General features: G+C 39.9%; 2 protein-coding genes and 1 non-coding gene across 3 annotated transcripts; all 3 read left to right on the top strand.

Annotated features, from left to right (window-relative positions):
* Positions 1 to 250: 250 nt before the first annotated feature.
* On the top strand, positions 251 to 5,879 carry RPL18A (ribosomal protein L18a). Its single transcript, XM_058191207.1, has 5 exons — positions 251 to 384; positions 976 to 1,155; positions 2,138 to 2,267; positions 4,653 to 4,762; positions 5,735 to 5,879. The coding sequence occupies exons 1-5, from the start codon at positions 367 to 369 to the stop codon at positions 5,825 to 5,827; spliced, it is 531 nt and encodes a 176-aa protein (XP_058047190.1). The 5' UTR covers positions 251 to 366; the 3' UTR covers positions 5,828 to 5,879.
* Positions 4,432 to 4,560, top strand: LOC131202730 (small nucleolar RNA SNORA68). Its single transcript, XR_009156211.1, has one exon. It is a non-coding gene; the product is annotated as a small nucleolar RNA SNORA68 (small nucleolar RNA).
* A 121-nt stretch (positions 5,880 to 6,000) lies between the features above and the next one.
* Positions 6,001 to 13,538, top strand: KICS2 (KICSTOR subunit 2). The gene is made up of 3 exons (XM_058191206.1): positions 6,001 to 8,493; positions 10,173 to 10,461; positions 11,821 to 13,538. Exons 1-3 carry the CDS (start codon positions 8,259 to 8,261, stop codon positions 12,635 to 12,637), a joined length of 1,341 nt encoding a protein of 446 aa, XP_058047189.1. The 5' UTR covers positions 6,001 to 8,258; the 3' UTR covers positions 12,638 to 13,538.
* Positions 13,539 to 18,765: the final 5,227 nt, after the last annotated feature.

Below are 18,765 nucleotides of genomic sequence, written 5' to 3'. Positions count from 1 at the left end.
ATCTAGGAATAAGCTCTTTTAGCTGTTTAAACAACAGTATAGCAAACAGCAAGCAAACCAGCGAAAACAAATAATAGCATTGTCGGTCTTCAGAAGTCACCAAAGCGGTTCATTAACCATGGGGAAAAAAACCACGGCCGCCCAAATCGATCAGAGACGAATTAAAGCTTTAAGTCGCCGCCTAAAAGTCGCATTTGGGCGTTTAGAAGATGGTGAAGCCGGGCTTTTTAAGACAGACATTTCCTATATCCAATAAGAACGTCCAATAGTCGGTAGCAAGGCGGTACTTCGCCTCGGCAGTGGTCACGTGGGTGTGCTGCGCCTGCGAAACTTCCTTTTCTGGGCGGCCGCGAGAGAGGCGACACCATGAAGGCGTCGGGCACGGTGAGTGCTGCGCGTGCGGCCTTGCAGGGGGTCCCGTGCGGGGAGACCTCTGCTGCTGCGTGGCCGATGGAATGCGAGCGAGGCCAAAAAGGGTAGAAAGAAATCTCCGTTCGGGAACCTTCTTGCAGTCGTCTTTTTCCTCTGCCACGAGTGAGCACCCAATATGGCCGTCTCCCCTGCGCTAGTTCCTGTAGCGTGGGTCCGGATCGGCTGCTCAAGTCGGCGGATTCAACTCGCAACATCTTTCCCGAACCTAGGATGCAATATAGTAGAACGAGATTAGTTGAGAGGAAAATGCAGTTGTAGCCGTCTTACTCATGTCATTCTTAGGTTCTTTTCGCTCTAATCCTCGTATCGGTTTCCAAGACTGAACTCCTCGAGGAGGTTTCAAATAGATAATAGTCTACGTCTGTAATTATTATTTTTGAAAATCTTTATGCTTAATTTACATTGGGGAAGCATGGGCTTTCTTTGATTTAGTAAAGCACCTAAATAACACCTTTATGTTACAATAAGTGCATCTACTGATCAAGTTTGAATCTAAAACTAGAATGGATTTTATTAATATTTATTTCTCTTCTTTCTTTTAAGCTGAGGGAGTATAAAGTTGTTGGGAGATGCCTTCCTACTCCCAAATGTCCAACACCACCTCTCTATCGGATGCGTATCTTTGCTCCTAACCATGTTGTTGCAAAGTCCCGTTTCTGGTATTTTGTCTCACAGCTGAAGAAGATGAAAAAATCTTCTGGGGAAATCGTATACTGTGGACAGGTATTGTAATAGGAAGTGGAATAGATTTAAATATTGAACATATTTTCTAATACTGCTTATCCCTAATACTTATAAGTACCTATACTCATTTGATTAAAATGGTTTTCTCAAAAAGTTTGTCTTAAAATTTCCATTACTGGTCCCATCATGACGTATAAAATTCTTAAATTGCTTTACCCTATTTCATTTCATGACTGTTGATAAAATGAATGACCTATTTGTTGAAGATAAACATAAAAAATAATAAGTGTTTTTGTGCCCTGGAGATGAGATAGAAGTTACAAAATTCTTTTAAAATTAGAAACAGTATGGAATTTTTCCCCCAAAAAAGTGCCCTTTTTAAATTTCTTTCAATGAATTTGGCAAAGAGAGGAAAAAGGTTAAACTTTGCACAATCCATTGCAAATTTTCTCTTGCAAAGTAAGGTAGTTATTACCTTACTTTCAATGTCCATCAATTTTATGTCCAGCATGTGGAGGCACCTAGTTGATGACTCCTTTTGATAGACCGTTAGAGAAGCAAACCAGTCCTGGCCTCTTGAGAGCTACAGGTTGATTCTATGTGGTGCCTATGCTAATGAAGAATTAATCTGAGGTGGGCTTCCATAGATCAATGAATATGTTTATAGAGATAAATCTGTCCTCAACAGCAAACCATGAAATAGGTGAAATAGTAATAAATAGAACCAATTTTGTGTCTGCTGAATTCAAAGCACTTCAGGTGGGTCAAAGAATCATAGTACAATGCTACTGACCTTTGCATAAAGATTTCAGTTTGTTTCAGGATTAGATTCATGGTAATCTTGGGTATGTTTTTTTACCCTGTCTAGTCAGATTCAGAGAAAATCTAATGTATTCTGTGGAAATTGGATGACAGCTTTAGGATGTTTGTTCTAATTAATTCATTGTAGACTTGACATGCTAATTAAAACAACACTGATTTGTTTTCTTTTGTTTTAATATGGGTATTTTTATACTGTTAGGTGTTTGAGAAGTCTCCTCTGAAGGTGAAAAATTTTGGTATCTGGCTGCGCTACGATTCTCGTAGTGGAACTCACAATATGTACAGGGAGTACAGGGATTTAACAACTGCTGGAGCTGTTACACAGTGCTGTAAGTAGAGGCCATTCAGTATTAAATCATCTTAAGATATCACTCATAAAAGAAAATAAGTGTTGCAGAATTGGTATTCCTCAGTCTTGGTTTTACAATCATGTTCCTGTTACTTTGACTACTAGCTAATGTATTCTGTGTCTTTACTGAGAAGATAGTAAATAATGGGGTTGTTTTGGGTGCCTTTAAATCAGTTTTGACTCTCAACAACTGCCTGGACAAATCCCAGCAGTTTTCCTGGAAAGGTTTGAGAATTGGGTTGCCATTGTCACTTTCCTAGGGTTGAGAAAGAATGACTGGCCCGAGATCACCCAGTTGATTTTCATGGGATTTCTGTTCTTTAGCTTAATGCTTTAACCACTACATCAAGCTGTCTGTCAAATGGTAATATAGGTAATCCTTGACTTACGACCACAATAGGGCCCAAAATTTATGTTGCTGAGTGAGACAATTGCCAAGTGGAATTTGCCCCATTTTACAACTTCTTTCCAGTTAAGTGAATCACTTCAGTTAAGTTAGTAACATGGTTGCTAAGTGAATCTGGTTTCCCATTGACTTTGCTTGTCAGAAAGTCACAAAAATGATCACATGACCCCGAAACACTGCAGTCGTCATAAATATAAGTCAGTTGCCAAATGTCTGAATTTTGATCACATGATCATGGGGATGCTGCAATGGTCATGTGAAATATAGTCAATCACTTTTCATTGCTGATGTAACTTCGAACAATCACTAATGGACTTGTAAGACAAGGACTACCTGTACTGAATGTTAAAATTTAATGGTTGAAATGTGTTATATATTGCAACTTGGTAGACTCAATCTCATATTACGATTAGCTATGACCGCTATGTTATACAGTGCAACCTTAGTTTGACTATTAACTAAGCTACCTGACATTTATTTCAAATCCAAATTGTCAATCAACTCAAGACCATTTGAGTGTGTCCTAGAAGGCCTTTATTGGTATTAGACAATTATTGTTAAAGTAAAAAAAATTCAAAAATTAATTTGGACAATAGGCAAGAACTTTGGTATAGCTACGTGGAGTATGCTGTCTTATTCAATCAGTAGCTTCAAACTTTAATATTAGATACATTTCTAATATCCTAAACATACATTCAGTTCAGAAAAAACTCTTTGTTTGAGCTAGTTGAGTTAGTCAAAGGATGCTTTAAAAAGGCTCCCCTTCTATGCTGGATATGTAATAATTTTGAAGAAACATGAAATAGACATGTCCCCTTGTAATTCCTTCTCAGTTTTATGTTAATGTTGAACCACATTCTTGGACAGATGTCAGTGTTTCGTTAAATATCCTTAAAACTGGGAATCTTTTAATCTGAGGAACTTTGGGTAGATTGGTGTTGGATTTGCTGCAAAAAGTGATATATTCTTGGAAGCTACTTGTGTTCCAGAAGTTAAAACTTGTTTTAATAAAAATTGGTCAACTGTCTGCTTTCAAATTAGCTTTGTTCACAAAGAGAGGCAAGAATTGATCATATCATTATTTGTGGTCTAGGTTTAATTTATTGCTTAAAAGTTAATGTTAACATTAAAGGAAGTTACATAATTTGAATAGTTTGATTTCTCTGTCTGTTTAGTTTTATTTTTGGTTATCTTTAAAAATAAATTCCTACATTTGTTTGTTTATCCCCCTTGCCCCAGTTTCCCTATTACAGTTTTTTAATAGGTTTCTTTCTAGCAGTGTATAGTATTTTATAGAATAACAATATGATTAATTTAATATAATTTTAATATTTGTAAATATATTTTACAATTAGTTTGTAAAACTAAACTCAAAAGTTTGGAGATCCATACATTTCCTTGGAAGTTAAATTTGGCTAACTTAAGGTAGAGGGATCAAGGATTATATCACAACATAATTTAAGCTTTTCTAAATAAATTCAACAAATTGAATTCCTATATAAATGTTTTTTGCATATTTAGCTTCCCTTAAACCTGAAATTCAAGTCCATCTGATTTTAAAAAGTATAAATAACATGCCATACATTAATTCATTAAAAAAATTCTAAACATATTCTTGGATACAAATATTGAATGTAGTTATTACACTTTTTGTTTCTAGAACCTGTTGATTCTCCTCTAATTAAGCTTGCTCAGCTTATATGGCAGAGCCATAAATTACTAGTTTTGAAATTTTTTAACTGCATGCAAACCCAAAGAGCATTGTTTATAATAAAATGTTCTTGTCATGTGTGCAGATATTAAAAGTTTCTTGTCGCCTTTCAAGAGCTGAAGTGTTTTTGAAAGTGAAATTGAAGATTCTACAACAAATAACTATTATTATATGGAGATTAGTATAAGAGTATTTAAATCAGAGCTAATTGTTTTGCTAAAATGTATAATTCAACTGATGAATTGCAGATCGTGATATGGGAGCACGTCATAGAGCCCGTGCTCATTCTATTCAGATCATGAAGGTTGAAGAGATTGCTGCTAGCAAATGCCGCAGACCTGCTGTCAAACAGTTCCATGTAAGTAAAACAAATTTTAAGTGTGGGTTCTCAAACTGTACAATTTGGAAGTTTTTCTACTTTCTATGAAACTTTATAATTCTGGTCAATGACTATTAGAAGATTGAACACACACACATATATATATTGAAGTTCCTCCATTAATTTGGAGTCACAGACTGTTCAGATAACTACAGAATAATTGGGTCACATCTTTCAGCTCAAATGACTGTAGGTTTGTTGGAAAACTGAAGAATACTTTGTGCACCAATTTGATCTTCTAGAGAAAATGATATATTAAGCTAACAAACACATAATACTAAAAATACTAATATGCCAGAGTTCTAATATGTAATATTTAAAAAAAAACAATTTTCCAAAATGATCCTGTTTAGCATTATACGTGTTTTAAAAAGTATATAATCACTTGCCTTGTTTTTAAAAAAAATATTTTATAATTATGCTCTAAGAAATCCATCCTTTATTTTGCATAGAATAAATAATCACTTGGTACTAACATCAGAGGGATGCGGTGACTTAGACGCTGAGCTTGTTGATCAAAAAGTCGGCAGTTCAGCAGTTCAAATCCCTAATGCCGCGTAACGGGGTGAGCTCCCATTACTCAGCTTCTGCCAATCTAGCAGTTTGAAAACACGTAAAAAATGCAAGTAGAAAAAGAAGGGCCACCTTTGGTGGGAAGGTTACAGCGTTCCTTGCGCTTTTGGCGTTTAGTCATGCTGGCCACATGACTGCGGAGATGTCTTCAGACAGCGCTGGCTCTTCGGCTTTGAAACGGAGATGAGCACTGCCCCCTAGAGTCAGGAACGACTAGCACATATCTGCGAGAGGAACCTTTACCTTTACTAATATTAGAAATATATGTTCTTTCACTAGAAAGTGTCATTCTTAAATTTTTCTGAATTTTTTTTCTGAAAAACCCAAACTGATGAAATTTTATTTGGGCTTCTAATGAAATTTAATCTCTTTCTACAGGATTCTAAAATTAAATTCCCTCTGCCACACAGAGTGTTGCGCCGTCAGCATAAGCCACGCTTCACTACCAAGAGACCAAATACATTCTTCTAAATGTAGGCTTGATTGATATCTTCCATGTATCAATAAAGTTTTTTGAACATTTGATTGTGTTTTAAACCATATTTATTCTACTCTTATTTATATGGCTCCTCATCTCATCAGTGAGACTCTGAATGGCAACAGTTTTAAACATTTAAAACATTTAACAATAAGCATTAATTAGCAACCAAGACAAATATCAACACAGTAGCTTTACAGGCTCTGACTCCAATCCTTCCAGCTTTTGCAAAGACCAACAGGTTCAAGGCCAATCTGAATTATGTTCCACAAAGCAGATGCCATGACGCAAAAGGCTCTCTTCCTGGCATTTGCCCGATGAATTAATTGACAAAATCCATAGCATGTTTCTCAAGTCATACATGATGGGACAAGTGGATATAATCGAGTAGAGGTGGTTTTGCAAATAAAATGCATTACAAATTCAATATTCTGAAATATCACCTTGGAATGGTATAGTCTGGCCCCTGCTCTACTATACCCTAATTATGCAGAAGGCTGAGGTGATAAGAATTTTAGATCTTGCATAAATGTTCACAGAGTATGCTTATTTACTTCAATTTTCATAAGCAATTTCAACTTTATAAAAGCAAAACTTAATTTCGGTCTGGCAACATGCTAAGTAAAGATGCAGAAAACAACGTTCAGTTGAACAATACATTTTCTCAAAAATAGTACTACTGTTGGAAGAAATATCCATCTGGTTCAGTTCCAAGTGGGGAGAAAGACACTGGAAATATGGAGCCTGATTGGAAAGATGGTTTAATGAAGCAGAACCACATGGGTTTGTGGATCTGGGGAGCTGACAAAATGGAGTTGAGAGTGGGTGGTTTTTATACCTTCTTTGGGCTTTGTATTTGAGCTTCCTGTTCCTGTGTAAGAACATGTCCTTTAATATTCTGTTGGCTGTTGTCAGATTCCCATGGGGCTATGCAGGAGTCATAGATGAGGTTGTCTGAGATAAGTTTGGTTGAACCTTGCTGGGTGATGCTGGTCCTTAGGAAATTTTGAAATGCAGTGACTCCTGCTGCTAGATAGGTAGAGGGCTAATCCTATTATGTCCTGAGGGGGTAATGTCTTCATCCCATTACCCTGGAGCTGGAGGTCTTTTGTCTTGTAGATAAGCTGGCCCAAGTCTGTCTTAATGTGCACCAAAATATCTGCTGGGGGCAGGGAGTTGGGGTTTTGTTTCCTTTTAAGATTTTTATTTCTCTTAGGGGAAATATTTTATCTTGCCTTTTTAATATTTCCTAAAATACTTCATTCTTCTAGGAGGGTTGGGTGCTACACTACCTTCTTTAGAATTAAATGTGCCTCAATAACAAAAATCAAAAGACTTGGAAAATACATCACAGGTCATGTAATTGACCCTCTTCATTGGGAAAATCCATTGCAGCATTCCAATTGTATTCTAAAAATAGCACATTTACACACTGAAAGCAGATCAGATATAGCCCAGAGGGGAAAAAAGCTGTTGATATCACTTTTCTTTCAGGTATACTCTTCTTTCAGTTCTGGACCTGCTTGTTCTGGAAATAGATCCTCCCGCTTTTATGTCCTGAGGTCTAGAATTTACAAAAAGTAAGCATAATCATGTATCCAAACTGAATAGCACTAGCAGTTAGTGCATACTACTTCACAGTGCTTTGCGAAGAGTCAGCATATTGCCCCCATTAATCTGGATCCTCATTTTACCGATCTCAGAAGGATGGAAGGCTGAGTCAACCTTGGGAGGAACTGCGGGCAGTCAGCAGAATGAGTTGTAACCACTGCGCCACCACAGGGCTCTTCTAAATAGGGGGGGGAAGATCTATCTGTCTTATCCAAACTTCATACTTTTCCTTTGCATCTAAGGTCACTAGACCTGTATTACTAATTAATATCATAGAGGTGAAAATTTGGGTTAGCATCTATTATGAAAGGGCTGGAAAAAGCTATTCAGCAGGAAAAAGTTTCTTAGGTACTGAAACAGTCCATCAGTGTTTGATTTTAAGGCTCTTCGCTGAGCAGCCTTTTTCAGCGTTTCCCTAAAAAGTGCTAACCCCGAGTAAAGCTCAGCTGTGTGACCTTAATTAGTTGATTAGTACTTCCTCGCAGGCTCCCGCTACTGTCTGAAATGGATGAGACCGTAATCAATTACACGCGGAGGAACGTCTGCCTCCTAACCAATAACTGAGTCGTTTCTCCGTTGCTTCCACAGTCACCTGGTTGCCACGCCCTTCCCGTCCCCCATAAGTCACGTGGGGCTGAGCCTTTGAAAACCGCCTCTCCGGAATGGCTCCTGAAGGGGAAGGGGTTGGGCTTACGCCTGTTATGGCCTTGCCTCTGGCTCACGTGACTGCCGTTCCGGTGGGTCCGCGGCTCTCGCTTGGCTCAAAGGCTGGCGAGCGGAGGCAGCCGCGATCGTCGCGGCGGCGGGCGGCGAATGGGGGAGCCGATGCCCGTGGGAGCGCCAGTCCCGGTGGAGCAGGCAGTGCTGGAGACGTTTTTCTCTCATTTAGGCATCTTCTCTTACGACAAGGCCAAGGACAATGTGGAGAAGGAGCGCGAAGCTAATAAGAACGCCGGGAGCAGCTGGCTTTCGCTCCTGGCCGGGCTGGCTCATTTGGCGGCGGCTGAAAAAGCCTACCATAGCATGACCTTCCTGGGCCAGAAGCTAGGTACCGAAACTCGGGCTGCTGCTGGGCACTGCATCCCACCTTGTCCGTTCTGCTTTGGGGGCGCTTCCCTGGGAAGGAGTCCTGAGTCATGGGCAGGGCTAGAGGAAGAGGGCGGCGTAGGGCTGGGTCTGGGGAAGAAGCCTTTCCCGCATCTGCTGAGCCTCGCTCGGAGCTTGCCAAAAGTCAGCGCGGGGGAGGCTTGAATCCCGACCTTTCTTACAGAACAGATTCAGTTTTCCAAATTCGGGCATTTCTAAGCTTATCCGAAGCACCGTTGCTCCCTTCAGAATGACTCGCTCTCTTATCTTCCTCTGCATCTTGAGCAAATGAATATATTTGGGGTTGAGTCTTATCAGTATCACTGTCCTTGATACTTTTGCTTATGGTGGGGACTGTGGAGGTGTTGCTTTTGGACAGAATGTGCAGACTACATAGGGAAACCAATGTTTACTTGAAGCAGATAACAAATTGATCCCCCCATTTCTGATTAACTGGCTGTAACATAGATTAGTACTTGGGGAGCTGTGCTGCCCATTTTGAACTAAAAGCTCTGTTCTTTTATAAAATATCACATAGAAAGCTACTAGATAATGTTTGGGACTGAATTTTCTTTTAAGGCTCTTCCTGAATTTTTTTAAATTTAGCTGAACAAAAATGAAAACTAATTTTTTTTTAAGATGAGATATAGTGAACAATAAGTGTAATATATATATGATAAATGTAGTAGGGACAGTTTGCCAGCTAATGTAGTATAAATTTTATTCATATTTTTAAGACTAGCTCTTGAAATCTCAAAATTGATATTATCAATAGGCTTTCTTCTGGATTATATTGCTTTATGTAATGTGGGTAATTAATATAATTTGTAATGTTGCTAAATATGCACTAAGGATAGTAAAAACTATCCTGACTTAGAGATACATAATAAAAGTTACAGATCAAAGGAAGAAAGGAAATTGGAGATAGAAATGAAACTATGTAGTAGTTGGAAAAAGAAAATATTAAAAAAAATCACTTAGTAATAAAATGACTGGCACATTCTGAGGAAAGTAATGAAAATGTCTTAGTATTTAAGAGAGGATAAAGTGCAAGAAAAAAATATATACTTCTAATTTAAAATTAGTTCTAAACCTGCAGCTACCTATAGTTCTACCTTCATGGAAGGGTTCTTTTTCTTTCTCTTCTTTAATTCTCTTTATGGTTATTACAATAGACTTATCACTTTATATACAGGTCTTCTGGTAGATATAGCCATTACCGTGACTGCTATATAGTTATATAGAGTTTCTTTCATCTGCTTGGTCAAAAAGCTGAACCACCTAGAGCTTTTAGTAGCAATGTGAAGTATCAACATTTAACAATGGCTGTTCACATTAACTCTCCAGGAAAGGAGTTGTTTTTCATTATAACTAATTTTAAAGTTCTAAATATTGTGGAAACAAAGGTTGGATTCTGAGAGATGTGAAAGTTTTTTAATAGATAGATCATGCTGATAAATCATAAGTTAATATTTTAACTACACTATGAATATGTACCGGTATTAAGGAATAATGAAAGCAGCTGTAAAAGTGTGCCCCCTGAATGTATCAATCAAAAGAAAATTTGCATGAATATTGTATCTTATTCATCATTTCATTCATATCTTTAGTGACACCTTATTCTTTAACAACAAACAATAGGTGGGCAATCATTCTTCAGCCGGAAAGATTCTATACGAACTATATATACGTCTCTGCATAATGAGCTGAAGAAAGTGGTAGCAACTGGTCGGAATGCAGTGGGAGGAACAGCTCCTCACCTTGAAGAACTACTTTCTCATCTTTCTGAGCAGCTCTGCTTCTTTGTCCAGGCTCGGATGGAAATTGCTGACTTTTATGAAAAAATGTACAGCCTCAGTACCCAAAAGTATATAAACTCTGAGGAACTGATAAATGTTTTGGAATCCATCCTCAAAAGATACAGCTCAAGGTTAGTATGTGTACACTGTACAGAATGACTGAAAATCTGTAAAATTCTTATTAATACGGTAAAGGTAACAATACTCTCAAGTTGAGCTCTTGGTAACTGTATTTGCACAGTTGTTCTGCCAACAGTAAGAAAGTGGTTTACTGTGCTTTCAGGATGTTTTAGGACTTTCCAATTTAGCCAACAGTGCAGAAATTCTGCTGTTGTCTACTATCTAATTCTAAACTCTAATTAGGACTCACCAGATTAGCCATTTGATAAAATGAAAGCATGTTTTAAATTTCAAAACAAAGATTATTTAGTTTCTATTTTTGTAAAATATGTAATATATTCATAGCATCAACAGAGTTTAGGCCATATTCAGTTTATATATATATAAATATATATAGCACGTGCACTGGACTATAAGACTATAATTTGCCTCCTTGCAGCAAACAGCCTGGTCAGCTTCAGCACAGCCTGATTTATCATGAGCAGCTGATTGGCGGTTGGATCGGCCTCCCAGAATACCACCGATCAGTTCTTCCAGGCTGTAGGGCTCACTGGCCATTGCTGCCTCCGCATGTCCCATTTTTGGCCTCTGTGCGTCCTGTTTTTGGCCCATTTCAGGTAGTGGCGGTATTCCAGGAGACCGATCCAACTGCCAATCAGCTGCTCGTGCTAAATCAGGCTGTGCTGAAGCTGAACTGTTTGCTGCAAGGAGGCCAATTGCTGGGAGGCAGAGGCCGAAGGGTTGGGGCCAGAGGGTGGGCAGGGCTTCAACATTTGCTCTGTAAGACACATAGACATTTCCACCCCTTTTTGCATCTTATAGACCGAAAAATACGGTACATAACTGATGTTATCAGGCATTGCCACCCATCGCTGCTGCCACCTATTGCCACCTCGGCATGACCCATTTTCGGCCTCCGCGTGTCCTCTTTTTGGCCTGTTCCAGGTGGTAGGGATAGGCGGCGGCAGCGATTCCCACCACCTGGAATGGGCCCAAAACAGGACGTGTGGAGGGCCAAAACAGGCACGCGGATGCCGAAAATGTGGGGGCATGGCAGTTGGCCACAGCAGCGACGGGCAGTGGCGATAGCTGATAGGTGATATTCCAGGAGCCTAATCCAACCACCAGTCAGCTGCTTGTGCTAAATCAGGTTTGCTGTTTGTTGCAAGGAGGCAAATTGCTCAGAGGCAGAGGCAGAGGCAGATTTTTTTCCCTTGTTTTCCTTCCCCAAAAGCTAGGTGCCTCTTATACTTCAGAGCATCTTATAGTCTGAAAAATACAGTATATATTGAACTAAAGTTTATTTATTTAACTAAAACAATAAATGGCTTGTTAATACTTTTTATGTACTATTTTTCCACCTTTTCTAGATTTCATCACCCAATCCTTAGTCCTCTGGAGGGCAGTTTCCAGTTAGAAACTGATGTGCTTATGCATCTTCTGAAGGCTCAGGCCCAGATCTCTGAATGGAAGTTTCTCCCATCCTTGGTCCACTTGCACAATGCTCACACCAAATTGCAGACATGGGGACAGATTTTTGAGAAGCAGCGGGAAACAAAGAAGCATCTCTTTGGTGGGCAGTCTCAGAAAGCTGTTCAACCTCCACACCTTTTCCTGTGGCTAATGAAACTGAAAAATATTCTCCTTGCCAAATTTAGCTTTTATTTTCATGAGGCACTTAGTCGACAAACAACCCTATCTGAAATGAAAACTTTGACTGCAAAAGCTAATCCTGATTATTTTGGGAAAATCTCTAGCTTCATCAGGAAATACGATGCTGTTAATGTTTCATTAATCTTTGACAATCGTGGCTCAGAGAGCTTTCAGGGACATGGTTATCATCACCCCCAGTCCTATAGGGAAGCCCCAAAGGGTGTAGACCAGTATCCAGCAGTGGTATCGCTGCCCAATGACAGGCCGGTCATGCACTGGCCTAATGTCATCATGATTATGACTGATAGAGCTTCTGATCTGAATACTTTGGAAAAGGTTGTCCATTTCTATGATGACAAAGTTCAGAGCACATACTTCTTAACCCGACCTGAACCTCATTTTACCATTGTGGTTATTTTTGAATCCAAAAAGTCTGAGAGAGACACTCATTTTATTTCTTTCCTCAATGAAACGTTCTATTCTCTTAAGAATTCTAAAGCTTTTGCAAGCCTGAAGCCTGGATCCAAAGGGTAAGAGGACTATTAAGGCAAGATAGACAACAGTAGCACAATACGTTCCAAGCTTCCTCAAATAAGCATATGTACATGTCATTATTTTTAAAAGTATTTTAATAAGTATTTAATGATGAAAATTAAATTATTAAGCATTTTTGGAATGAAAAATCAGAATTCTATAGATTTGAATGGGAACATGCAAATTACACAAAGGTGCACTAAAATTATCAGTGGAGTTTTGATCAACTTTCTTTTTTGTCTGTGACCCTTCCTTGTTCTTCCTATATGCACTTTATCTTTTGTTACTTCTTTATTTAGGATCTGCAGAAAATCTGGTTTCAAATTTTCAACCCAGAGCTCACTGTCTTCTCTTAAAGTGTTTTCCAGTCATAGTCACTGGAAAATGCTAGAACTTAAAGAGATATAATTGCAATAAATGAAATTGTAGAATGAAGTATTTTATTTTTCCATTGCTTCTGCACCTTTCAAATACTGTACAAGCTTGGTTTGGCATTCTGTATTTTTCTAATGTGATACAGACCACATTAAAAATAATTATTCTGAAATTGCTTATATTTACATATTGTATAAGAAAAGAAACTGTTTAGTACATTTTAAACCTGCAATATTACTGGCAAAGTTGAGCAGCAGTAATTTTCAATCCTAAAACTAAGTGCTGAAGGTTAACAAGTGGATTTTTCATTAAATTAATGATATTCTGTAATTAAATTTGAATGTTAATAAAATTTAAAAATTAGAACGGAAAAATAGAAGCATGAGGATATGTAAAATAATACAGAAGGAACTGTACAGTATTATCAAAATCTGGTAAAATGATTACCAGGGCAAAAATTACAAATCAGGATTAGTATTTTAAATACTAAGTGCTAACTAAAATAATAAATGCTATTTTGGCTCTGTTTGGATTATTGTATTTTAGATTAATAAGATTTATTTATGAAAACATTTCAGTTAAGCAGTTTGGTTAATAGATCTGTTAAATTTGTTTGCTACCCATCTCTTCACAAGGTGACTGGGTAGCTTACAACACTAAAAGTAATAAAACCATAAAAATAAATACTTCTAATAAAAATACAAATTATAATTAAAAGATGGAGGGGAATAGGTCAGGATGCACAAGGGAAGAGGTGGGATCTTCTATTGGTCCATCAACCACTTCCAGCATGTTTCAAAGGGCAGGAGCCATGGCATATATTGCTCTTCTGGACACACTTCCAACTAAAACAGCTTGACAGAGTACACAGCATGCCTTCTCTGCCAGGGTGAGTGGGGCAGGCCAGTCCCATTGGGGTGAGACAATTCCTCACATAACCTGGACTCATGCCATGCTGGACTTTAAAGGTGATAACTTGAATTGCACTCAGAAGTGAACTTGCAGAACAGTGGTGTAACGAGCCAGTCTAGGGCCCCCAAGGACTGCCCAACCTGCACACACTGTACCAGTTGTAGCTTCCAAATAATCTTCAAGCATAGCCCCATGTAGAGCATATTGCAGTAGTTCAGGCATAAGATGATCTGTGCTTGAGTGACTAAGTGCAGAAACTCCTGATACAGGAAGGGGTGCAACTGACACACAGTGTGAAGTTGTGGAAAGGCTCTCCTAGCCACAATTTAAAGCAGCAATCATGAGTCCAGGAATTGCAGACTGGGGATGGCTGGGATAGTGCCATCCCATCCAGAACCAAAGTCCCAGATCTTGAAGCTCCATACATTTAAAGCCATTGAGTCTGACCAGGGTTCAATCAAAGCCTGTTCTCAACCATCCAAGTGCCCCCACCCCAAGTGTCCAGGAATCACTGGAGGGCAGTGACAGCATCACTTTGATTGCCATGGGTGAGATATAAAGTTGAGCATCATTAGCATAATGATACTTCAACCATGGCAATAGATGATCTCTCAAAAGGAGTTGAGAGAGTATGGAGCCCTGCAGCATGCTACAAAAAAGCAGCCATGGGTTGGAATCTCTTCCTATCAACACCAATTGCAACTGATCTTGGAGAAAGAAACCAAATCAATGCAAGATTGTGTTGCCTAGCCTCAAACTCCATAACTGGCCCTAAATGATAGGCTGATGGTTGATGGTATTGAAGATTGCTGAGGTCAAGGAGAACAAGGATGCATTGAATGACCAATGCTGTTTCTGTCCCATAATAACCGGAATCCTAACTGGAAGAGGTCTAAATAATCTGTTTCATCCAGGACTCTCTGAAGCTGCCAATTAACCACTTTTTCTATCACCTTCCCTAAAAAGGAAGACAGGAAACTGGACAGAATTTGTCCAGGCAAGTGGACCAAGTGATTATTTTTTTTAAGGAGGGAGTGAACCAAGGCCTCCTTAAATGGCTTTGGGAACATACCTATGTTTATGTTTGTTTATGTTTATTTAAATTTTTATACCACCCTTCTCCCGAAGGACTCAGGGCAGTGTACAGCCAAGATTAAAACAATTAAATATACAAAATTAAAATAGCAATTAAAATACATATTCAATAAATGGCCGAATTAAAACCGTCAAATTGACCGATACTAAAATACCCCAATAAAATTATTAAAAATTCAAAAATTTAAAAATTTAAAAATCAAGCCAGTCCCGCTTGGGTAAACAAATAAGTTTTCAATTCACGGCGAAAGGTCCGAAGGTCAGGTAGTTGGCGCAAACCGGGGGGGAAGTTGGTTCCAGAGGGTAGGTGCTCCAACAGAGAAGGCCCTTCCCCTGGGGGCCGCCAGCCGACATTGCTTGGCGGACGGCACCCTGAGAAGACCCTCTCTGTGAGAGCGTACGGGTCGGTGGGAGGCATAAGGTAACAGCAGGCGGTCCCGTAAGTACCCGGGCCCTAAGCCATGGAGCGCTTTAAAAGTTGGTAACCAGCACCTTGAAGCGCACCCGAAAGACCATAGGTAGTCAGTGCAAACTGCGCAGGAGTGGTGTTACCCGGGAGCAACGTGAAGCTCCCTCAATCACCTAAACCCTCTGACAGTCACTATCCTAGAGGTTTGTCACCAGCCAAGAGGAACTAGGATCTAATTGGCAGGTGAGATGCTGACAACTTCAAGGACCCTGTTCCTCAGGTTCAACCAGCTTGAAACTCTTCCCAGATAACCAAGCAAGACCTACACCGCACATGGGTTTCAATTGGAAACAAATCCGAGTTTGCTCATTTTTATATAACTGAAAATAAAATAATAGAAGACTGTAAAGGGCTAATGCACAGCTGAAAGAATATCGTAGCTAATTAAACTGAAACATTGTTTAAATGGAACCTTTTTCAGTACATCAGCATTTCACAGATAATTGGCATCCACTGTTAGGGAAAGAGTGATAAAATGCACATCATGACACTGCAAATCACTGTATACCTCACACCACACTTGTTTCTGATGTTGTAGTACAAATATGAAATGGCACAGCTTGCATTGTATGATGCGTATTTTGGCTAGCTGTGAATGCCTACAGATAACAAAATAGTTCTGTTGCATGAAACTAGAATTCTGTTCCTATCAACATGTTTTTGGGAAATGTGAAAGTGACAATTTATGTTCATTATTTGCATAGTATTATTGGGATGAATCGTATCCAATAGCATTTTTATATTTATACCACAATGCCTCATTTCTGGATTCTAGATGCTTTATTGTGTATTTTTAATAAAATAATGCAGCATGTAAAACCACACACAGGACTAAGTTCTACATTTATTTATTTATTTATTTATTTTGTCACAACAATATACATAAGCAACATTGGCAGCTCAGGAATGAATCTTAAAATGCTCTCTGGAAAAACCAGGTCTTTACAACTTCCTAGAAGGCTATAAGGGTGGGAACAGTCCTTACCATGGAAGGTAAAGGTAAGCTCTTCTATTGGAAGGGAGTCCCTACAGAGAATGCCTACTATTGGGCCTCTTCCCATTACTCCGATGGTAACTGAGCAGGCATTTTCTGACTGGATGTGATACTATTTATCAGGTGCTACAGTCTGTTAAATACTCAAGATCCCATAGCAAAGGTATACAGTAGCTTGTAAGCACTTAGTGCTTCTCAAGCTTGACAACTTTAAGGTGCATGGACTTCAAGTCCCAGGATTCCTCAGCTAGCCAGGTTGGCTATTTTGGGAGTAGAAGTCCACACATCTCAAATTTACTCTGCTTGAAAACACTGACTTGCAGGCTTCTGCATTATGTACCAGCTGATTTATTTTTTGATTGGTTTTTGATAATTTTCAAGTGGAGCCCCATATAGAGCAAATTACAATAATTAAATATTTACTTGGTGCTAAACACCAAATGTTTTTCAATTGTTTCATTTCTTGCATTTAACCAGCTATATGGAATGGGAGGCAGACTACTGAATGTGAACAACAAAATGTGGATGAATATGCCTCTTTTAGTCAAACTTTAGACAAAATACAGAGGAAAAAGTGAGTGTCTACATAATTATGTTTCTTACACTTCATATGTCTTATACATCCCCTTGATCTCAGAGTATTGTGGATTTAACTCTTGGTTTTGTCAATACAACAAGGACAATGCACAGATTGTGCTCCACAGGCTACTTTTGAAAAAACGCTGAAGTGAAACAGCTGCCGTGCTTTATTAAGGTGCAGCAGAAAATGGATTTTTTTGGGGGGGAGTGATAGCATTTCTTCTAAGTTTATTTTGGAGATAAATTGGGGGAAGGGAGAAATTGCTATTGCTTTTATTTATTTATTTATTTATTTTTATTTATTTATTAATTAAACTTTTATACCGCCCTTCTCCCGAAGGACTCAGGGCGGTGTACAGCCTTCATTTAAAACAATTAATATACATATTAAAATAACAATTAAAAAGCTTATTCAATAAAAGGCCGAAATTAAAACCGTCCAATTGACCATATAAAATACCCAGTAAAATTACAATTAAAAATTAAAAATTTAGAATTTAAGAATCAGGCCAGTCCTGCTTGGATAAATAAATAAGTTTTCAGTTCCCGGCGAAAGGTCCGAAGGTCAGGCAATTGGCGTAAACCGGGGGGAAGTTCATTCCAGAGGGTAGGTGCTCACACAGAGAAGGACCTTCCCCTGGGGGCCGCCAGCCGACCCTGCTTGGTGGACGGCACCCTGAGAAGACCTTCTCTGTGAGAGCATACGGGTCGGTGGGAGGCATGTGGAAACAGCAGGCGGTCCCGTAAGTACCCGGGCCCTAAGCCATGGAGCGCTTTGAAGGTGGTAACCAAAACCTTGAAGCGCACCCGGAAGACCATAGGTAGCCAGTGCAGACTGCGCAGGAGTGGTGTTACCCGAGAGCAACGTGGTGCTCCCTCAATCACCCGCGCAGCTGCATTCTAGACTAACTGAAGTCTCCGAGTACACTTCAAGGGTAGCCCCATGTAGAGAGCATTGCAATAATCCAGTCGAGAAGTGACGAGAGCATGAGTGACCGTGCATAAGGCATCCCGGTCGAGAAAGGGGCGCAACTGGCGGACCAGGCGAACCTGGTAAAAAGCTCTCCTGGAGACGGCCGTCAAGTGATCTTCAAATGACAGCCGTCCATCCAGAACGCCCAAGTTGCGCACCCTTTCCGTTGGGGCCAATGACTCGCCCCCAACAGTCAGCCGCGGTTGCAGCTGACTGTACCGGGATGCCGGCATGCACAGCCACTCCGTCTTGGATGGATTGAGTCTGAGTCTGTTTCTCCCCATCCAGACCCGTACGGCCTCCAAACAACGGGACAGCACTTCGACAGCTTCGCTGGGGTGGCCTGGGGTGGCCTGGGGTGGAGAAGTACAGCTGGGTATCATCAGCGTACAGATGATAACTCACCCCAAAGCCACTGATGACCTCGCCCAACGGCTTCATGTAGATGTTGAACAGGAGAGGCGAGAGAATCGACCCCTGCGGCACCCCACAAGTGAGGCGCCTCACGGCCGATCTCTGCCCCCCTGTCAACACCGTCTGCGACCGGTCGGAGAGGTAGGAGGAGAACCACCGATAAACGGTGCCTCCCACTCCCAACCCCTCCAGCCGGCGCAGCAGGATACCATGGTCGATGGTATCAAAAGCCGATGAGAGATCCAACAGGACCAGGGCAGAGGAGCAACCCCTATCCCTGGCCCTCCAGAGGTCATCCACCAACGCGACCAAAGTTG

Source organism: Ahaetulla prasina, chromosome 7 (assembly GCF_028640845.1).
Source record: "Ahaetulla prasina isolate Xishuangbanna chromosome 7, ASM2864084v1, whole genome shotgun sequence".
NCBI classification, from domain to species: Eukaryota; Metazoa; Chordata; class Lepidosauria; order Squamata; family Colubridae; genus Ahaetulla; species Ahaetulla prasina.
The sequence above is the reverse complement of the archived record's forward strand: the minus strand, read 5'-3'. Positions and strand labels throughout refer to the sequence as shown.